This window comes from Syngnathus floridae, chromosome 10, assembly GCF_059516105.1.
Source record: "Syngnathus floridae isolate MCC-2025c chromosome 10, RoL_Sflo_1.0, whole genome shotgun sequence".
NCBI lineage: Eukaryota > Metazoa > Chordata > Actinopteri > Syngnathiformes > Syngnathidae > Syngnathus > Syngnathus floridae.
Window position 1 is genome coordinate 12842252 of NC_142422.1, and position 22585 is coordinate 12864836.

Below are 22585 nucleotides of genomic sequence, written 5' to 3' on the forward strand. Positions count from 1 at the left end.
GAATGATTTATCTTTCATCTAATCGAGCACATTGTTGAAGATGTTGGTTGGAGAGAGGCATACCATTTGTTTGAATAAAATTTAAATATGAAATCTGCTGGTACGTCGGGTATCACCGCGCAGTTTCAAAAGATGAACACAGAGCATCCAAACACGGAGTATCATTTTCGTGAATCGTGTAGATCCGTTGAGAAAATTGTTTTTATTTTGGGGAGGGGGGGGGGGGGGGCGGCTGGCAGTAGTATTGCGACAACAGCCGCCTTTTTTCGGCAGCATTTTGGCACTAGTTTCGTGCTTTGTTTAATTAGCAAAGGTTTTAGCCAGCATGGCGAAGGTTTTAGAGAAAAAAGACGAGGATCGTGCCAGGGAAATAGACAAGTCGAACGGGATCAGGAACTGCTTTAGATGAGCATGGCTTGAGAGCAGCGTCATCTTACAACTGGGAACACAAAGACGCTCATAAAACAATGCGACAGTGAACGCCTGGTGCGCTGCGGTGGCGTGATCGGACTAAATTAAGATCTCTGCGCAATGAGGTTCACTTCAATTTTGGAAAGTACATCAGGACTTTAAAAACATTTTCTAAATTTTAGCGACGGCTCTGTCACAATCATGTGATCAGCGCGGTGCAATTGCGCGGTCGGCGACGTGCTACATTTGCACGTTCGGCGGTGCGCTGCAGTTGCGCGATCGAACAAAATTAAGCTCCCTGCGCACTTAGGTCCACTTGAATTTTGGAAAGTACATCAGGAGTTTAAAAATATTTTATACATTTCAGAAAATTTTCGGCCCCACTAGTGGGGCATGCGGCCCCTAGACCCCGGCTACTTTTCAGTGTTTTTTTTCTTCTCATTTGTCTCTGATTAAATGAAGTGTCTGATTTTAGGACTTTATCTGATGAAAATATTTTACCTGATAGAAATTCTGCTTACCCGAGAGGGCCTAACACAACATTATACACGCTTGCAGCTAAGCGGTATTGCAGGGGTGTCAAACTTATTTTTGTCGCGGGCCGCGTCATAGTTTGCTTCAAAGGGCCATTAAAATTGTCAACCCATATAAATGTATGAACGTCTCATAATGTATATATAGTATAGGCTACACAACAAACTGATGAATAACTAGTTTTCAAAACAGAGACTAATAAAAACGGTTCAAATATTTCGAAATGAAAAAATGAAATCAAATATTTAAAAATCTAAATTATTTAAAATAATGAATGGTAATAAAAACTTGTTAACAATAGCTCTTTTTTAAAAGTGAAAATAATTTGAAATTTTGGAATTGACATGAATTTGATACATAATTTGTCTTCGCGGGCCACCTAAGATGACGTGGCGGGCCATATCTGGCCCCCGGGCCTTGACTTTGACAGCTGTGCGCTATTGGAACAGAACATGGCTATCATATAAAAAAAGTCAAACAAAGTTGTGGCCGAATGTTTTTGAGCTGCCGTATCTAAAGACTTCAATCAACATTTGAGCTTGTGAACAGTCCATCTGCAGAAGCCTTCCACAGCACAATGTCAAGGTCAGCGACTCAAAAAACAAATATTACAAACAGCTAAATTTAGACACATACATACATCACAAATCCTTACCGAACCCCACAAATATAAAGTTGTCCCAACAAAAAAAAGTTATTATTGGTGAGTGTTTAGTTACGCAATAAAAATACTCTTCAGTTCTGCTGGGCTTGCCTTGATGACGGACATTTCACCGTCACTCAGTCAGCATTTTCTGACTTGACCCTTTTCACAGTTCCAACACAACCTTTGGGGGTGTGCCTAAAAGAGAGGCAGGAGAGCACCTTCCAATATAAAGGAGACACCAGGCTGAAGTCCTCATCCACAGGATCCCTTGGCAACCATGAGGTGCCTGGTCTTTGTTCTGCTCGTCGGAGTAAACCTTCCCTCATCGGCTCACTCGACAGTCGCTCGGTTAATGGGTTCGCGGCTCCGTTTGCAGTTGCCACCGAAGACGACAAGATCGTCGGAGGCTACGAGTGCACGCACCACTCGCAGCCCCATCAGGTGTCTCTGTTCTCCAGCTACCACTTCTGTGGGGGCTCCCTGGTCAACGAGAACTGGGTTGTGTCTGCCGCTCACTGCTAGAAGTCGTACGTACCCCCCGCCCCCAAACGATCAAGGTACCTCAATCCCATAAACCGCCTTTTCAAACCCTGAATTCTCTCCAGCCGCGTGTAGGTGCGTCTGGGCGAGCACCACATCAAGGTCAACGAGGGAACAGTTCAATGGTTCCTCTCGCGTCATCCGCCACCCCCGCTACAGCTCCTACGACATCGACAATGACATCATGCTGATTAAGCTAAGCAGACCCGCTACGCTCAACCAGTATGTGAAGCCCGTGGCCCTGCCCAGCAGCTGCGCCCCCGCCGGCACCATGTGCAAAGTCTCCTGATGGGGCAACACCATGAGCTCCAGTGAGTCCCACAGTCAAAGATTTTAAGATTAAATTCCTCTCCTCTTGAGTGGGCATCTTTGATCTTTAGAACTTCAGAACTAGATGCATCTTTAATGGCTGAATGTAACACTAGATGGGTAGTGGATGAGCGCTGATCCATACTCATGGCCTTCTTTGGTTCATGCCTAGCAAAGTTTTGTGTGATCCGTCAGAACATGTGATCCGTCAGAACATCTTGAATCCAAGCTTAGGTTAACCATTCTACATTGTGGCCTATGTTCCAGCCGCCGACAGGAACAAGCTGCAGTGCCTGGATATCCCCATCCTGTCAGACAAAGACTGTAACAACTCCTATCCTGGCATGATCACCGATGCCATGTTCTGCGACGAATACCTGGAGGGAGGCAAGGACTCATGCCAGGTACCGAGCGCCAAAAAGAACTTCTCAAAATTTGTCTTCAACCCTTCTGGAATTGATGTCAAAGGTGGAGCGTTAACCATTTGAATCCTTAAACACGAACTTTGTGCCACCAGGTTGACTCCTGGGGACCCGTGGTGTGCAACAGCGAGCTTCAGGGTGTTGTGTCTTGGGGTTTCGGCTGTGCCGAGAAGGACCACCCGTGAGTCTATGCCAAGGTACCCGGGATAAAGTCATTGAATCAAATTGATCCATTAAGGTTTGGAGTGGTAGAAACATGGATTCAGCTAATTTGCATAGTTATGTGTCCAAATTTGTGGGAACAGCTTTTGGTAGGCCCAGACAAATTAAACCTTCCAGACAAAAAACATTGGGTAGCAAGTGTTATCAAGATGTTCCTAAGTGGGAAGCCTGACAGTTTCTGGATTCAAAACTCAACTCAGGCCTTCCTGAGTTTTCATTTTTTGTATATCCGATGACCCACTGACGGGACTTACAGGTCAAACGGCCCCTTTGTGAGCAAAGTAACAAACGTGTCCATCCACACAGGTCTGCCTTTTCAACGAGTGGCTGGAGAGCACCATGTCGAGTTATTAAGCCGCTTCCTGTGACGATCGCCTCTTCCTCTGCCAGCTACCTCAACTGCAACATCTTTTTACCACCCACAATGTCACACAATTTTCCCCCAGATGTGCAGCAACTTTCCATTGTGCTAAATAAAGGTTCCAACATTGAATTCCATACAATTGGTTGCATCATATCTCAGCTGCACTCCATCACTGAAAACAGCCTTAAATGCTCACAAAAACTAATATTGATCCTCAGTTCATAAGACAACGTTAAGGTCACAAAGCTGCTTACAACTAAATAGAACTTATTTTGTGGCCAAACTGAACTGCTCTATCGCAATAAAGTATCACTTTTAAACGAGTATTGCGAAGTTTTCCCATCAGCACCATGCCAGGAGTTTTATTGGTCTGCAGGACCAGGGGAAAGACTTAATAGTTGGCAGTCAATAAAAAGCCTCATAGAAACGCTCCAATTGGAACCAAGCCAAAAGGGTGTTGAAACTCAATCTTGTTCATCTTAAACTCTCGGACAATGCAAAACAACACTGAAATACAGGGCACAGAGAGATAATGAACTCAGACATTAATTTGAAAACACTGGGCAATCAGCACATTTCAAAAGCGATGAACTAAATCCACTTCTTAATAAAGCACTATCACGTCACAATCATACAAACCTTCGACATTGTACAAAAACGCAACTGTCAAACTGCATTACAAAATCATAAAATAAATTCCATCATACTCACCAGCAGACGTGTTGATTATGAAATGTCATGTGTGCAGTACTTTAGGCGTTTTGCTAGTGGAAGTTGGTTGTTAGAGCAGGCTTTGTTTAGTTTCGTAAGGGGAACCGTTGATGCATACTTCATTTCTCAACACGGACAGCTTAGACCAACGCACCTCTCAATGTCATGTAAACTTCCATACCATTTTCCCTGTTTCCTGACCCCAGCGTGCAAGTTAACTGCACTGTCGTACGATTTGCGCTTAAGGATGATCTAGAGCTTTCCTTAGAAAAAAACATATTTTCTGCGTACATATTCCGGTGTAGTCTGTGGTGGGCAAAAGCGAACGACCAAGATGCGTCTGACGCTGCAGTCGTTGATCTCCCACGGCCGAGTGGCCCGCAAAATGGGGCTGGGACCCAAGTCCCGCTTGGACATGCTGCGGAACATTCTGACCGGACTGGTGAGACATGAGCGCATCGAAACCGTCGCTGCCCGGGCGGATGAAGTCCGCTTCTACGCCGAGAAGGTATCTGGCTCCTGCAGCTAATGGGACAGCTGCGTTACTTTTTCCTTTTCTTCGACTGTCCAAAATCTTAACTTGTAAATCATTGGATCAGGAGGCAAAACCGTGAACTTGAGATCTGCACGCTATAAATTGATTATTAATTGTATTATTATTGGTTGTATTATTTGTATACATTACTACGTCCATAAGGATTTTAGATGAGATAATTTAAAGATGAAAAACAATTTTGCAATTGAGTTTACATCTAAGGAAAAAGATCCATATTTTAAACATCAATGCAAGTGTAAACAAAATTGTGCACTATTGAATAGAATGTCCCCCCCCCAAAAAAGTTAATCAAGATGTATAAAATATCAACTAAACATTATAATGATTGTCAGTAGATGTTTGTAAGTGTGTGTTTTTTTTATCGTAGCTGATCGATTACGCTAAGAAAGGTGACACAGACGAGAAGGCGATGAAGATGGCAACATTTTGGTTGACGGTATGAGTACGCAGCTGCAACTTTATCTTCTGAAGTCGAACTTCATTGATTTTATTGATTCCGGTTTATTCACCAGGACAATGTATTTTTTTAAATCACATGATTGATGCCGTTCTGTTATTTTAATTTATGTTAAATTGATTTCCAAACTTGGTCACAGAACAAATGAAACTCAAAGTTCTACTGTATCGTTTTTTTTTACACTGACCATGGCAGGAAAAGGACCTGGTCCCAAAACTGTTCAAGGTGCTGGCCCCGCGCTTCGAACGGCATTCAGACAGCTATACGCGTATGGCCCGCATTCCCAACCGGCAGAACCTGGACCGGGCCAAGATGGCCGTGCTGGAGTACAAAGGCAACCCTTTCCCGCCACTCTACCCGGTCAGAAAACAAAACCCGCTCACTCTAATCAATCAGCTGCTGGCGGGCTACCGCGAGGACAAGGCCAACTCTGTACCGAAGCTGTGAAACAATGGACACTTTTGCTACTCATACCTATTTTTTTTCTAGTTTTATTTAGCTCATTTCTTGGATGAGTCTTGTTGACCAAAAGATGTGTTCTGTGAAACAAACTCCATTGTTAATTCAAATAAAACCTCACTTGTTCATAATCAGAATGAGGATGGTGGCCATCAAGAAACCAAAACCTGTAGTGAACAAGCAAAATTGAGCAGGTACTTCATTCGGACATAGGGTGGCGCCAGAATTGAACTAAATTGAATATTGAGTATTCTCTCCCCTTGACATTTTTTATAAACGTTGGTTTTAAAACAATGTCAAAGACAAATGTTCCCATGAACACATTTAAAAAGGTTGTTCTTTGTATTGTTTGCTTCATTCTAATAAATATAAAAAAATATTTTGTAGCCTATTTGTATTTGGAGGGGATACAAACATCAGAAAAAAGGCAATTGCAATATTGCATTGACTTTTTTTTCTGTCCCTTGAAGGCAGCAGTAAATAAAGCACACGAGACCTGTAGTAAAACATGTTTTAATTATTATTTTGGCCAAAACTGTATCATAATCTACAGCATATTTGACACCATTAAAATGCATTTGAACAGTGCTTCCTTCAGTACTATGTGCTCTTACCCGGAGGAGCTTTTTAAAAAAAAAAAAAAAAAGCTGTGCTCTTCTTTGTCATGCGTACATAAATCATCATCTGGTCCAGTTCAACACTCCACCTGTGTGTGTGCATTTGTGTCCGCAAAGCAGCAATCGGGTGTCCAATTATGGCGACGGAACAAAAAGAGACATAACATACATAAGACGAATCATCACATATACGCACGATACAAGTCATTCCAGTATTGCTTTGTACTGAAATCTTAAGCCAGGGGTGCGGGAGACAACACAGCAATCACTGTTCATCGTTTGTATCCCACTTGAAATCTAAACGAGAACAAATTTATAATTGTGTGCCATCGGTTTAAACACACACTGTCCGTTTGTGTTGTTAAAACAACATGGTTTGCTTGAACATTTTCGTATTTAAATATACAATGTTTAATTCTCTTGTTTTGTGGGTCCGTTTCACAGTAAACATTTCAAAACAGGTGAACCAAACATACTGGCTCCACTGAGGTAAGGAGTCGTTACGTTTCCTCAAAGCGATGTTATACCATACCGTTTATCGCTACATGAGAAGAGGCGCAAAGGAATATTTTCAAGTGTGTTATTGTATTGGAGGGCCTGTTTTAACCTATCATGAACGTATCTGGCGGGCTAAATGGGGGCTGACTATTGATTTTTTGTATTTCTTTTGATCACAAAAGGTTTCAAATGACACACATTGAATTAAAAACTCAAAAGTTGTACTTGGAGCTCGACAATAACGAAAACTGTTGTTAATGTATCAACACCGATGCCATTTTCTCATACTGCCCACGACTTCTTTCTCTTATCCTAATTTGTTTTAACAAAAACTGGTGGTACAATCACCACCACACTAGGGTGATATTTACAAGTGCACACTTAAGCATGTGTCTCGCTGTGGCAACAACAAAGTAGCAAGGTGACAACATTACAAATAAACAAGACCAGCAACATTAAAGTGCTCCATGCAGGACACACAAAATGTACACTTGTTGCTTTTCTACACATCGTCGGAGTAGTAGTAGTAGTAGTAGTAGTAGTAGTAGTAGTTTGACGTTGAACCAGAAATTCAAACGCTGACACAGTTTGAACACTTGGGTGCAAAAGGGTTGTGTTTGTGAAGCTAGTCCTTCCGCAGAGTTAGCCATATCATGCTAAATACATTCCGAAAAACACTTAAAACAACACTGTCAAGGCTGCACACAAACTGTTTCTTATTTGTCTTTTTAACTCAATTTGAGTCCAGAATTTAATTGGACCTCACCGACTTGGACGCAACGCTACAGGATATTTGCTAGCATTAGCAACCGCAGCTATCCACGGAATTGAGACAATGTAAGCACAATAAAACATTCATGGTGATTTCAGGCGGGAATTCTGTTGCCTATCTTTCTGTAAGCAATTAGGGGACACTTGGGTGTAAAAACGACAAGTTGTTTAAGCGATTTAGCAAGACGGTTATTCGTCTGGGTATGAGCCTTGATCTTTTGACCATTTGGATAAAGACCTGTAAAATCCCAAAATTGTAATTTTACGATGAAAAACATGACAGATTATTAGAACACCAAAGCCTATTGTGTGTATTAATACAAAAGCTAAATGTTTAATACATACCATAAGCTAATACTGAATATAGAGAACGGATTTATAGAAGGGAATACGACACAAACATGCGTGTTTTTGTCCCCCCAAAATACCAGAAGAGACATTGAACATTTACAGCATTTCACTCAACCGGAATAACCAGCTGTGATGAAGCCGAAGAACAATAAAAAGTGGTGCCTTGAAACTTTTGAGATCTCCCCTCCGTCTCCCCAAATCCTCTCAAAAGTCCGGCTGCCACTACAGAAATGAACAAGACTCATAATAAAAATAAATAGCATTTTTTATAATCCAAATGTGTGCCGTAGAAACATAAAAACCATTGAAAATAGTAGCGCTTCTTTACGAAAAGAAGTGAATTGTGATGGCGTGAACTTTGGAACTTAAATATAACTAAGGTAGAAAGTCAAAATGAGAGTGGTAGCTCTGCTGTCAAGCTATTTACAATTATGTAAAACAAAACAAAAAAAAACCAAAAAAATGATTTGGGTCTTTTTTCAGTTTTTTTTCCCGCGTGGTGCTCAGAGTTCCTTCTATTGGTCAAATATTTATTGCTTTTCCTCTAACAAGCGCTTTTGTGTGCTCCTTCCGTAATGTCTCGATTTTGTACTCACTCTGTCTTCCCGTTTTCACGCCTTTGATCCGAAGCCGCCGCCGCCTCCTCCTGCGACGCCACCTCCTCCCACGACCCCACCTTGCATGCTGAAGTACTCTGTGAAGGACGGGAGCCGCATGGGGGGTGGGGGCGAGCGTGTGGCAACGGCGGCCGTCCGCGGCCGGATGGGAGGTGGGAGTGGCGGTAAAATGGACGCCAGATTGTCGACGGCGGCCGAGGTGGTTATTATCTTGTGATCGCTGTTCTTCGGCACGTCTGGGACCTTCCGCAGCACCGTTTCCTCCACCGTCTTGACAGGATCCTGAGGGTCAACAATGGTTATGGGTTCGAGAGAAGCAGATTTTTCACTATGTCATCAACAACATCAGAATTTGACAAGACTCACCGAGTGGATGGAGAAGAGCTCGGTGAAGTTGGGCTGCGAGTCTCCCAGGAAAGAGCCGTTGCCGTAGGCGTGGTGCGGGAAGCTCTCGCCGTCCTCCCCTCCTTTGGGACTGGACAGCAGGATCCCGATCTGAGAGGTGCGCACGTGGTACGGGAAGTTCTTGTTGGCGGCCGACGGGCGCGTTATCACCTGACAAGGTAAGAAAAAAAGCAGCGGGTTGGTTATGTCTCATTAAATTTGTCATTAAATTGCTGTGAAAATGCCTTTGTCTGTCCAAAGGCATTTTGGGAATAAGATGAAACAAGTCCAAACCAGGAAGACGATGTGGGCATAGAGGTGGATGCCCAGCTGGATGCCGTTGACGATCTTCTCCCGAGCCCAACGGGGGATGCCGAAGTTGGCGATGAGAGCCATCACCGGAACAGCAAAGAACCTAAAACAAAACCAAAAAAAAATCTAAATGCAATTTGACTCATAGGTGGGCTAAATCAAACTTTGAAATGAAATGAAGTTTGTTTTCGAATGAGTGGGCTACCAAGAGTCACAAGCCAAAGCATAAAATAAAAGAAGAGAAAATTAAAAATGTTCAGTCGGGCAAACTTTCAAAGAAGGTCTTGCTGCTTGTTTGTTTTTGTTTTTTTCACGGCATTGCAGATATCGTTTCCAATTTGATTCTTTGCCAAAGAGCCACATACAGAACAGTTGAAGAGACTTGAAATCAATTCCCTTTAACGATTCAAGTACATTTCTAGCGGAGTGCATAAATAATTCAAAGAAAACGTTCTCGCTGCTGATGGAGGATCTTCCCTGCTAGGTGGAGGACTCACCATAGAGTGTAGGTTGTGAAGAAGGGCACATAGAAGGGCTGCTTTTCGGGGTAGTGCTTGAGCGACACCAGCACGGCGTAGCAGAACCACACATAGGCCAAAAGCTGCAGGCCCATCAGCCCATAGCCCGCCGGGCTGTCGTAGGCGTACAGAACCTCGCCAGGATCAAAGAACTGAAAACAAACAAAAGCTTAACATTGCTTTGTGTGATCTTTAAAATTGGTGCTCAATTCAGACTCCCCTCATGCCACGGCGCTGTCAACCTCATGTTAAACCTCTTCAACAATGGCCATTTTTGGCGGTGACATTGACGTGTTCCTCTTGCATGTCCTCCCACATTTGTCTCTGTCACATATCGCATTTCACGGTCTGGAGCGAGCCCGGCGTGACCAGGTTACCCGCCGCTACATAATGCACATGCCCCCGTGGCTCGTCTCCGAGGATCGGAACCCGAGCCAAGTCCCGGGCTGCCGGAATTTGGAGCGCAACCCAGTTTTTGGCGGGAGCTCCCTGGAGTGCAGCGCACGCTTTTATATATAGCCGCATGCACGGGTGTTATTAATTCATCAGATTCCGAACATGGCAGTGAGCGGAATCTTCACACAGGAGATGTGGAGATGCATAACTAATGAGGGTGCGAATGTCAAAGAAGGCAGATCGGGCAACCGCAAGGTAATGAGGTGACCATTTGGGACACTTGAAGGAAAATGAGCCTATTTTTGCAAGTACACTGCTAACTTCACGTCGGACTTTGGTCCGTGACCAAGGTCGAAACTCAATTTATTTCATAGCAAATCCGTTTTCTCCATTGAAATGCCATTAATCCATCGCAGCTAGAATTGTTTTGTTCCAGCAAACTGCAGCAGGTAATGGGAAAAAAAAAAGACACTATGCGCTTGCTTCGAGCTGTTTGTCATTTCCAGTCACAGTTGAAAACAAAAAGATTCACACCTGTCTTTCATCAAATCACCTCATTTTCACAAGTCCCTTAGCTTAATGCTAACACCCAACAACAGACACGTGGTTGCATTTGGCAGAACCGGTTTTGCTCCATCGAGTCCAAATGTTCAACGCTGTTAAATTACCGAGAAATAATAGAAGGAGCGGCGTCAGCAGCAGCTGGGCCCCAAAGCAGACATTTCTCATTTGTCCTCCAGGAACCCCGTTTCAAGTGCACCGACAACAACACTTTTAGCAGCACCAAAGGCGGCGACGTGGCGTCACCGCAGTTTAATGACACAACAGGAGCCCTCAGTCATTATCTGACTTTTATGTGTGTGTGTGTGTGTGTGTGTGTGTGTGTGTGTGTGTGTGTGTGTGTGTGTGTGCGAGTGAGTACCTCGGCCTCGTAGATGAAGAGGATGACGTAGGTGATTGTGTAGACGGTCATGTAGATGCTCAGCTTGATGGAGCCGCTATGGCTGATCCTTGCCCTGAGGTGACAAAGTGGCATCAAAATGTGCAAAACAGCAGTTTAGGCACACAACAGTACTCGTCGGCTTTTACTGGTGAGATGCAAACACAACATAAGATGGCAGCCGCACCTTGTGACAGTGAAACCTTTGCCCAGTAGAATGAGCATGAGCAGGAACACCAGGAAACTGAGTGAGAAGAGTAATTTCCCTAGCGAGACACAAAGACGACACCCCGGAGTATAAAAATGGGGAAAGAAGGAAACAATCCACTGCACTTGCACACAATTATGAGCGCATTTTTTTTACCGCAAGGCTTTTTGATGGAACTCACCGAGTATTTTCAGACTGCCGTTGCCGACGCCATCCCGAGCGTAGAGGCCCCAGTAGACGCAGTGGAACAGCAGGCTGAGCACTGGGGGGGGGGGGGGGGGGGGGGTAGGGTTAGACATAAGCACCCATGCCCTCCTTCAGAAAAATCGGTTTCTGTTGTCAGCTACGGCAATGATTTGGCAAGAAAGCGTCGCACTGCCCAGGATTCCAGTTTTTGTTTTGCCTTCTCTTTGTGCAACTGTTAGCCAAGTTTATTTCCAGAGCCCACACTGTACCCACTTTGGGACTTGTTTTTTGCCTTCTTGCCCTCCTTTTGTATTTTTCTTTCAGCTAAAAAAAAAAAATCGGACTTCAGCCCTCCCATTCTGTCTCTCTCTGTTGGTCATTGTTTTAATGTCTCGTGTCTCGTAATTTCCATTTGCATACAATTTGATCTCCAAAAGTGGAAAGTGCAAGCCGTCAAAATTTTATGAAGTCGACTATTTACATGTTGTTCATTTTAAATTGAAGCGCAAGATTGATCAATTGATACATGAATTAAACAGCTGTTGCAAATTTACTAATTGGCTCCTTGAAAGAGAACAAGGTGTCCATCCTGAAATTTCACTGAATGCACAATCCTCTCAAATTTTTGTGAGCAGTGTACAGATTGTACACTGCTTAAGTACAGATTGTGAGTACTTTTGCCATTTGGGAAAAAGACAATGTTAAAAACGAGATGAATTTTGGAGGGAAAAAAAGACAACAATTCTGTAAAAGGAATCAGAGAAGGCATGGGTTGTGATTTCAAAAGTGTGTGGGAAGCAAAGGAGATAAGGAGTGAAACCGAGACGAGAGGGCGGGGGTGTCGTCGGCCGTTGGGCTGCAGGCTGCGTTCAATGGCGCCCATTCAGACGTAAATACAGGCCGATAGGATCGGTGGCTCTAAAGTGAGGATTCAAGCCAGTGCGAGTGTGCAGCCGGCTCGTCGTCATCTTGCCGCAACCTGAACCGCCTCCTGCCGTGCTATTGTGTGCATGTGGGACGCAAACACTCACCCTCCACACCTGCAGCTGTCATAAACATTTTGTAGGTGGTGTGGAGAAGCTGTCTGCCCTTCAGATTGTCTGCGGAAAGACACACACAAAAAGGCATGAGGCGACGCAGGTGGCTTCCAAACCACAATGGAAGCAAGTGGAGCCAGCATTACGCAGGCATTAATATTTGACGAGCCGAAGCCCTCCCGCAGGGGGAAATTTACAGGTGAGGGGCAGGTCGTAAACAATAGCGCTCGCCGGGTTCTCCGAGAGGACGCTTACGCAACAAACGATCCAGGAAATTGGCTGTTTTTCACACACACACAAGCATCAGTGGGCACTCTGAGTCTCTGCTGGCCTCAAGATCGTCACAGTGTATATTTGAACATTGAGTGCACGAAATTTTAAGAAGTCTTCGTTTCATAATGTTTTTTTTGGCTGTGCTGCTTTCAGTACATGCAGATTTTTTTTTTTTGTCCAATCATATTTCTGCCTCAGTGCGCTGCCATGTCAAGCTAATCTTTTGACGGGTCATCATGCGTTTGAAGTTTGGTCAAATTTAGCACAACATAATGTAGCCAACATGAGACATGTTGGATCATCCAAAATGTTCTCTCCAGCGCAGATAGAGTTCGTCGTGTGCCAAAATTGCTCTGCAAGGATTCTTCCCCAGTAGCATCTATTCTAAGCTGCAATAACTTGAGGAATTCGAATAAAAACGCTGCAGGGGAAGTCACGTGAGCCACATAACAACAGGGAGTCGCTGTTGGAGGTAAAAAAACAAAATCAAAAAGTCCTTGAGGAGCCGATCGCGACGGTAAAATGTTCCATTTGGTCGTCTTGTCTTGCTCAAATGAGACGGAAGCTCCGCGCTTGACCTTGGCATCTTCTTTCGCTTGCTGCTTGCAAGGCAACATGAAGAATGAATCTTGAAAAATGACATTTGAAAAAAGCAGGGAGACGCCGCGTGCCAAATGTGACCTGAATGAAAGATGCTATGACGATGAACGGACACTTTTATGCCATCACATCTTCTTAAAATGTATTTTAAAGCACAAATGCTATGTAATTTGAATTAATGCCACCTACAGGATTGGCGTAGAAACCGGTGATGAACAATTCAACCCAGAAGTATCTGGTCATTTGTATAAATATAATTGTATCTTGTTCCTACAGTTTCTTTGCCTTAAGAGTCACAGCAGAATGAAAAATGGGACAGAAACTGTATTTGATGGAGGTCTCCACTCCACTCTACTCTAGTGAACAATTGCGAAGTGTAAATGGAAGTTGTTCTGCAGCCGCTAGCACTGAAATTTTAAAGTGAACTGATATGAAAATAAGCCGTCCCCCCATTACCTGGTACAAAATAGCAAAAGCGCCACTTTGGTGGAAATTTCATGACTACAAATCTCCTTCAAGGCTTCCAAGCAGGGCGAGGAACATGAGAAGCTACTCTCATGCCATCAAGAAAACATGTCCGGTTTAAAGTCTGGGAAAGGCAGACTTGAAAAGGTACTTACAGGCAAAGTAGCAGGACAGCAGGAAGACCACGGAGAAGATGACCAGGAAGGTGATGTCCGTCTCCAGGATTCCTGAGGACCAGAAATAGAATCGCTAACGAGGGAGAAACAGGCGAAGCGAACTCAGTCGAGAGCACGAGCGGAGAATGGCAAAAATGCTTCCGTTTCCTTCTCGCACTTCATCCGTCATGGTTAATCCATCCATTAAGGACATTTGTCCACTTCACTCTGCTTTATTGGCTGTGCCAACTTGACCGTTTCTCCCGTAATTGCTTCTTTCTGCTTTCTAGCCACGTTGGATAACACTTTTTTTATTTAGACCAATACCTGAACCAGGATTCACTTTTCAGCACGTTCACTCATAATTTGATCCATAATGACAAATTGCATAAAAGACCTGTGGTCAGTCAGTTCAACACAGAGTTTAATCAATCCAGTTGAAGCTAAAACTTGTTTTGGGGATTTTTGTTGAACCACAACTGTGAAACTGCAACAAAATACTGGCAGATACAAGTACACAAAAAAATTTCAGAACATCGGCCTCGAGAGGATTCCGTCAGTATCAGCGGCTGGTTATCAGCAGCCTCCACAAGGCATCGATATGTTGAAACAAGGCTGCTATCTGTATTAACCCCCCCCCCCCCAAGTGGTTTCCATGGCGCTTACCGAACTCATCGGCGGAGAAGTGCTGCGTCCAGAAAGACTGGCCATTGGTCAGCTTCATCTCGTACTCCAACTGAAGGCCGTCGCCCTGCGGGGTGCCCAGAGAGACGTGCCATCAGATTCCATAAGCTGCTTGGTAGCAAGGGGGTTTCTTTACTCAACTGCACATGTGTGATACTTAATTTTTTTACGACATAGTCACTAAAATGCAATTTTCACCCCCTTTTTGAATGCCAGGGGAAACGTAAAAGACTGATAGGAACAGCGCTCCAATATGAGAGAAGACATCGTCTTTTGAGGCTCTTTGAGGAAAAACTGCAAATTCAAACTTTTGGAATGAGGTTTGTCACATTTAATGCAGGATTTGGACTCGCAAGCAGACAGTAGACATGAGTGGGAAACCTAAAGTCTTAATGTACAAACTGACAAGACGAGGCAACCGTTTGAAGATGCGCCATGCCACACGGCAGCCATACTGCGGAGAGCCAAACAAAAGATCGCTGCCAGGGGAACGACAGGAAGTGGCAAGATGAGGCGGTTCATCATAACTATGGCAAGAGACAGACCTGCATGAACGCAAAGGTGTCGGATCTCATCAAGGCCACCTTTGCCTACTGGCGCTGACTGACGACTCATATGCGTCGTAAGTGCCGTTTGAATTGGCCTTGTAACGATGTCATCATCGACCACTCGATAGACATAGAGATGGTGGGCCGGCGTCGTTGATTGAGTGGAATCGTCCGTTAAAGTTAACTGATGATCGACAGCCCTTCGAAGCATTTTGCTGCAGTCATCCATCTCGGTGCTGCCACTTGAACGAAACGCAAAACAAAAGACCAGAGGAAACGCCATAGCCGATCGGGTTCACGAGGGACAGCGTGAAGGCGCTTGGAAGCGAACAGCCAAAAGATTGCGAGTGACGGGGAGATATGAGTTCTATTTTTAAAAAAAAGTGTGCAATTGGCGCCCAGGCCAAGAGCGGATCTTTCATCTGCACGTCCGGGAGCGTTAAGCGGCGTGTCTATTAGGTGGGCCTGGCGCGACACTAAACGCTGCTCTGCTGGAAGCATCCCTTCTAATCACGTCTGCAGCAAAACAAACGAGGCTACTCGCACACGCTGACCGAATGACAAGCGGGCCAACAACAGAAGCGAACCCAGCGCCTGTTCGGGAAAGGGAGCCTTTCATTCCCCGGCGTGGTCATCGGGTGTGCCCCCATTTTACTTTACCGGGCCCAAAATAATTGTTTGCGGATTGCTGTGTGAGAAAAGGGCCAGGACTGGCTTTTTTCAAGATATAGGCCACCACTTACCCCGCATTTGCTGAGCGCGATGTACCACCACCTCTCCCTCACCGAGCGGAAGCTGCGGCCACCCACGCAGCTCAGCACCTCCTCGCCGCCGTCGTCACCCTCAACCTGCCGGTGAGGGCCGACACACACGCACGCGCACACAAACACGCACACACACGCACACACGCACGCACACGCACGCACGCACGCACGCACGCACGCACGCACACACACACACACACACACACACACACACACACACACGCACACACACACACACACACACACACACACACACACACACACACACACACACACACACACACACACACACACACACACACAGAGCCAACGCTGCCGTCACCCAGATGAGATTGTATGTCACATTTCACGGCCCGGCACGCTGATTTCATCGCAAACATATTTCACACTCAAAAATAGCCTGAAATGTGGCAGATGCGCCACAAAGCTCTTTCACACTGGATATCACATTTCACAACGTGATTTAAAAAAAAAAAAAAAACCAGAGCTGCTGTTTATTAAAATGAGAGCACGTATGCTTTTTTTGGAGGGTGGGTGACATAGAGGAAGAGATGTACCTGAAAGTGAAAAGAACTATGTCTTACCGCGCATCCCGACCAGGTGTAGCGGGTAGTGAGGTTGATGACCTGGTTGTTTTCGGGCCGCAGCACGGCCTCCTTCTGGTAGCAGTTCTGGCACACAGGTGTTAACGTCATGAAACATGTTTGTGTCAACTTATGAGTGAAAGTCGATGGTTCCGTTACACCGGAAGACCGTTTCCATCGTACCTGCCCTTTCTGACTTTTGAATCATGTCTTCACACTTGATGAGGGCGCCCACTCATGTTGCACGGCAGCAATATGAGAATGTTTTATGAGGCTGCTGCACTCGCTATTAATAGCATTATTGATTTGGTCGCGGGAAAGAAAAAAAAAAAAGAATCCTTCGCATTCAGTGGGCGGTGATCAATACAATCTAAGCGGCTATAATTGAAAAATGTCAATGTGGGGAGAACGCAACGGAACGGCTTTGTTTGAAATCTTCGTTGCGTGTTATTGTTTTCTCCCGGCGGAAAAAATATGACAAGTGGGCAAAAAAGTCAGAGACTCGAGATTTGGAAAAGATATATACTGAGTATGCTTTATTTCTCTAAATGAAATCTTATTGAAATCGAATCTTGTTAATTAATGAACTTCTTTTAATAATTACGTTGAAAGTGTCATACAAGTGTAAAAATAAGTTAATGTCTGTCAAATTAAATCAAAAGACGGTAGATACGTGAGAGAGTGCACATGCATAGGGACAATTTGAGAGACTTTTGGCTTATGTTTGCACTGACGGTGTGATTAAACGTTCCACGTTGAGAAATCTTTATTGGACAGCAGCATCAGAGGGGCTCACCTTTTCGGGCCTCTTGTACACAGCCGGCCACTGAGAAGCATCGTCAAAGTAGAGTAAGATGTTCTGACAGCAACGAGACTGCACAGGGAAAAGAGGCCATTAAGACTCGGGCCAGCGAGCTGTGCGCACGCATCAAAGAGGAGGCAGCTTGAGATTGCAATGACAAAATGTGTCCCCCAACAGCGCTGCCGCCGAGAAGTGACGGCTAAGCAAAGTGGAGGATGAGGAGGGCGGGAAGGACGAAAGACAAGAAAATGAAAGGAGGAAGGACGACGTCACAACGACCTGCCACCCAACTAGCATTCGATAAACAAAATGGCAGCTGGTTAGACAACTAACTTGCCAACTAGCCATTTATCTCGATAGCTACTGATGAACTGAACCCTTTTGGCAGGGTGACACAAGTAACAAACAAAGCTATTCGATAGAAGCTTGACACGCTAACACTAAAAGTGGAAACATAAGACTAAAAGTACTGCAACGAGGGTAGCTAGGCTAATTATATAGATTCCAATGAAACGTCATTGATGTGTGGTGTGGCGAGAGGAAGAATCGTGGATGCTAGCTTTTGAGGCACGTATGACCGTGACATGGAAGCAACCGAGCATACACACACGTCTCACTCACGTGAACTCGCACTTGCAGCGTGGTCGATCATACCTTGGGGTAACGGAACCGGAAATCCAGGCGTCCAAAGTCGGTGAGGAAGCAGAAGCGCGTGAGGAAAACCCAGTCCTGCCATGTCAAAAAAACAAAAAACAAGATGCATGTTAACAGTGACATTTTATTCAGAAAAATGACTTTTCAATGTCTTGAACGCAAATAGTGCTTGTAACATTTGCCCTCCCATCAAGTGTGAAATTACGTCACTCTTGCTGTTATCCAACTCGTTCTCAAAATTGGAATTGTGATGTGACAGTGGCACTAATTTACGACTTTGTTTGTCGTCTGATGCGTTTGATCAGAGCAAAACTTGTTGCAGCCAACCTCGACTTGCAAATGACACTGGCACGTACTTCATAATCCTCATATTGGGCGAGGACGGCAAAACAAACAAACAATTTGGGACGAGCCCTGGCATGTGGAGATTTCACGTCGAAGCCTCCTCCGAGTGCACAACATCACGTGTGCACGTTTGAGTCGAGCCTCCTGCGGGCTACAGCATGCTTCCCCTGTGCACTTATTAAAAAGTGTCCTGAAGGCCGGTTGCTATGAACTCTGCAGCCTGAGATGAGGCAGCGCACTATTATCCAGTAATTACCTGTGCCCCACTACGTAAACAAGGCTCGTAATTCCGCCGCTGAGAACTAAAACCGGGCCGGAGTCACCAGCTTTGGCTGCCATACATCAACTTGGATAAAAGCACGGTCGTAACTCAGCCGCCGTCTGTCAGCTAGCCGCCAGTGGCCCCGGGAACCTTCAGCTTATAACTCATCCGACCTCGAGGACCGGCCCAGTCCCGTGCGCCTGTGACAACTGAGGCGGAACTGAGCCAGAATCTCCCGTTTGGAGGCGGATCTCTTTGAAGTCGCGGCAGCGGGCGAGCCTCTGTGGCTATTGGCTGCCTGTCGCCATGGTGACGATGGCATGCCTTCAGCGTCACTGTCATAGATACGGCAAACAGAAAAAGGCAGAAGCAGCTATTAAGGAGAAGCGTTTTTTTTGTTTGGACAAGCGCTTATTCGCACGCTCGTCTTTCACCTCTGCAACTCCATCACGCGAACGGCCATTGTGGCTGACGTCGAACAATAAGCTTAAGAGCGCTTTAATGGCTCCACTTCCGTTTGCCTTTGGCCTCGACACACACGCACGCACACACACACGCACACACGCGCAATCACAGGATGTCAAAGTAATTCTTACCAAATAAAGTCGTAACAATACCATGACCATTATGGATTCATCAAGACCGATGTTGATTCCGACATTTGACAAAGACAGATAATCAATTGATCAAAAGAGTTGAATTAAAATAAATAAATAAATAAATATCACAAATGTTTTGCAATAATTGTCAAGACCTATTTGTTGCACTTTACAACAGAGAGGAAACTCAGCAAAACTCGTCGGACATTTGCTGATTTTGTTGTGTTTGGCATTTTGTTGCAATGTGTAGAAAAAACAATTTAACCAATATTGGTAAAAAAAAAAAAAGCCAACAAAATATCAAGAGCGGATTCGGAATCAGATAAAAAAATTCATTGATAGTGAAGCTTACTTGCATCTCTAATTAAAAAACATTTTGCTGACATTGAAATAGATTCGATTGGGCCCTCGTCTCATTATGAACTCATTATGACAACTAAGTTAATAAGACGTTGAATAAAGAGAACCAAGCCATAATAACACAAAACAAATTAAACAAAAGACGTCATTTGCACATTTGCTCGGCTCTCATAAATGGTGGTCGCGCAGCCATATTTGTTCCCTTCCCAACGAAACGCCAGCAATTAGGCGACAGCCCTTGCCGCCGCATCTGTCCGTTTTAGCATGATTCCATTTTGCCACTTTCCTCCCTAGCAATCTGTCCTTTCATCTGCACGCTTGTGCGGCTCGCTCTCCAAACGCCCGTTTGCCTGCTACGCCTCATTAACAATTAATTACCAATCAGCTCGTGGAGTCACCCCGGACCGCCGGGCCTCTCAATGATTCATTAGTCAGGGATACACACTGGCTGCAACACATAAACACATGGGAAATGGCGCACACACACCGACTGCAACAGACGGACACATGAAAGCAGTCTTTTGCAAACACACGCGCACACGCGCGCGCGCACACACACACACACACACACTCGTCATTATAAGCGATGCACTGGCTGGGATTGTGTCTACTTTGATGACTGCATGAAGGATTTCCAGCACTCTTCAAAGCGCTTTGGTGGGATTTTGGATATCAGAGTCAAACGGGCAGTATTTTGCAGGTAGGAAAAGACGCTAATGAAGTCTGCTTGGCCTTTTTCCATGTGTTTTCCATCGTACTTGTTCTCGTTAAGTGTTGCGCTGGAGCTGGAGTCCATCCCGGCTGACTTTGGGCGAGGAGACGCCGGCAATCACGACTTGAACACTTTTGGATTCTTCATTAGAGTTCGTTTGGATTTTGGAGCAGAATAGTTTGTTTTTATCCTCACGCTCATTCACACACACAGAGCCCAAGCGCTATGTAACAAATGGCGGAATGTCTCCTTCAAATCTGTTGATGGCAGACTTGGTGTGTTGTCAGTGCTCTGCAAAATTTGGATCCCGTCTGGCTGCCAAGATGTTCCCTGCCGCGTCTTCCCCCGACCTTCACCTTCGCCCCTGTTGCTCCAGAGGGACGTTTCAGCGCATGACACCAGCCACTTAGGCTGATTGTCGGCATCGACCAGGCCCGGCCGGCTAAAGCCCGATCGGCCGTCGCGATGCCTTTGGATTAACTTTGAGTCCGTCTCTATTCCCCGGTGTGGACAAAGTCACATGACCGCGACAGGCGGCATCCAGGGATGGCGATGTTGCGACTGCCCGTGACCTTGGGGCAGCTACGCAAACATACGCAGCGTTTTTTTATTTTTCTGCGGTGACGTCAAACGCTGGCAAGACACGAGAAGCGTGCATGAATACCTCATTGTAAAATACACTGTGCATTCTAAATGTCCAAATGTCTATTTATTCAAGCGAACTGCACAAGCGATTCATTTATGATAAGGTTATAGAAAACCATTTTTATATCAAATAACATTGTCATGTGTACATTTAAAAAAAGAGTCAGCACCAAAATGTCTATTTGTGGCATCCAAGCATCCAATGACAAATGCTTCTTGAAATAACAGAAAATCATCATTTCATCATTACACCGAGAAGCTTTTTGTTTGGTTGTTGAAGTGAACCACACACAGTTAGCGGTAAGACATTTATAATAATCAACTAAATGCCATAATTGATTTTTTTTTTCTTGCTCAGGGTAAAAATTAGGCCTCTATAAGACGTGTGTCATCTATTAATTAATTACAGGGAAAAGCTCAGAAACATGTCTTACTGCATAAGAGTTATTTTATTTTCTCGTAGCGGATGCCCCCTCTGGCATTTTATGGGGGTAGAGCGTCTATTGGAGTGGAGGGCATTGGACATTTTGGATACAATTGTGCAATTACGCAGAAAGCGGCTACAGTTGAAAGCCTTGGCAGAGGCCCGGCGCTCTAATTGACTGCATCGCATTGCATGGAGGGGCTGTGCAATTGGGCGACCGGTCGTAGCCACCTGTTCACATTTACATAAGAGGCGCGTTTAATTCATTAGGATTTAAATGGGGAACAATTTTACTTGTACAAGTAGAGCTGTAATTTTAGACAATAGAATGAATGGCTCTCATTTTTAAAACTGGGAGTCAGTTCTTTTTGCTTAGGGTATGTTTACTTGTAGGATAGCTACTTTTCGGTCATGCGGATGCCACTTTGGGCAATAATGGGGCAAGGGTTAGTGCACAAATAGACAGCCTCCTTCTTCCCTGCATAAAGTCCAAATTATGGCACGTGCAGTCAGTTGCTAACGGTGGCCTTGGCGGAGGTCTGCGTCTCTCACTGCACTGCATTGCACTGCATTGCATTAGACGTCGAAAACGGGGACGAAGTGGCAGCCACCTGTGCACAATCCCATCCATTGCTCATTAAGTCCACCCCTGCGAGAGGTGTCGAACCTGGCGACCCGCGATGCCTGAGCCACCGACCCGACCCAAGAACATCAAAACTCGCACCGCAGCAGTCACGTGACGGACACCTGTAACCTGTGTCGTCGCCCCAGGGCGGACAGGGGTGGTGTTGGTGATTGTAAAAAAACGATTCAAAGGCCACTTGGGCTGGGACAAGACGAACAAACAGACGACAGGCGAAAGTGTTGCTAGTAAATGGCGGCACAGGCAAATAACTTGACGAAGAATAGCGGAATGTGGAGGCACGTCGTGCACGCAGAAAAATGAAAAGCAGACGCGTCACTCACCTCCTTGGTGTCCACGACGCCTTTGACATATTTCCCGAGTACCATGTCCATGCAGAGGACGCCGGACAGCGCGGTCAGCCACAGGAGTCTCCCTCTGAGCCGCTCCTCCATCGTTCTCGCTCCCCCGGTGAGGCTCGTCTGTGCCCGGGGCTCACTCCGAGTTGGAGTCGGGAACCGGGGCGCGCATGGAGGCAAGAAAGGGGCGGGGGGCGCGTTCACGCAAAACCTCCCCCTCTGGCTGCTCAAGATGGATGGAAGCGTACGCGTGCGCATGCGC

The 22585-nt window shown here is 45.3% G+C and overlaps 2 protein-coding genes and 1 pseudogene across 3 annotated transcripts; 2 read left to right on the top strand and 1 right to left on the bottom strand.

Annotated features, from left to right (window-relative positions):
- The first annotated feature begins 325 nt into the window (after window positions 1-325).
- Window positions 326-3587, top strand: LOC148392568 (trypsin-2-like; annotated as a pseudogene). The gene is made up of 6 exons (XR_015860859.1): window positions 326-334; window positions 1685-2118; window positions 2197-2442; window positions 2708-2844; window positions 2958-3059; window positions 3391-3587. The product of XR_015860859.1 is annotated as a trypsin-2-like (transcript).
- A 692-nt stretch (window positions 3588-4279) lies between these two features.
- mrpl17 (mitochondrial ribosomal protein L17) lies at window positions 4280-6010 on the top strand. Its single transcript, XM_088387683.1, has 3 exons — window positions 4280-4667; window positions 5083-5151; window positions 5368-6010. The coding sequence occupies exons 1-3, from the start codon at window positions 4494-4496 to the stop codon at window positions 5617-5619; spliced, it is 495 nt and encodes a 164-aa protein (XP_088243809.1). The 5' UTR covers window positions 4280-4493; the 3' UTR covers window positions 5620-6010.
- A 118-nt stretch (window positions 6011-6128) lies between these two features.
- tmem145 (transmembrane protein 145) lies at window positions 6129-22557 on the bottom strand. The gene is made up of 15 exons (XM_088387681.1): window positions 22309-22557; window positions 17996-18070; window positions 17336-17413; window positions 16540-16626; window positions 15935-16039; window positions 14626-14710; window positions 13960-14031; window positions 12461-12529; window positions 11425-11505; window positions 11223-11301; window positions 11018-11111; window positions 9679-9851; window positions 9164-9284; window positions 8852-9040; window positions 6129-8767 (listed from the first exon to the last, which is right to left on the bottom strand). The coding sequence occupies exons 1-15, from the start codon at window positions 22417-22419 to the stop codon at window positions 8480-8482; spliced, it is 1707 nt and encodes a 568-aa protein (XP_088243807.1). The 5' UTR covers window positions 22420-22557; the 3' UTR covers window positions 6129-8479.
- Between the last annotated feature and the right edge of the window lie 28 nt (window positions 22558-22585).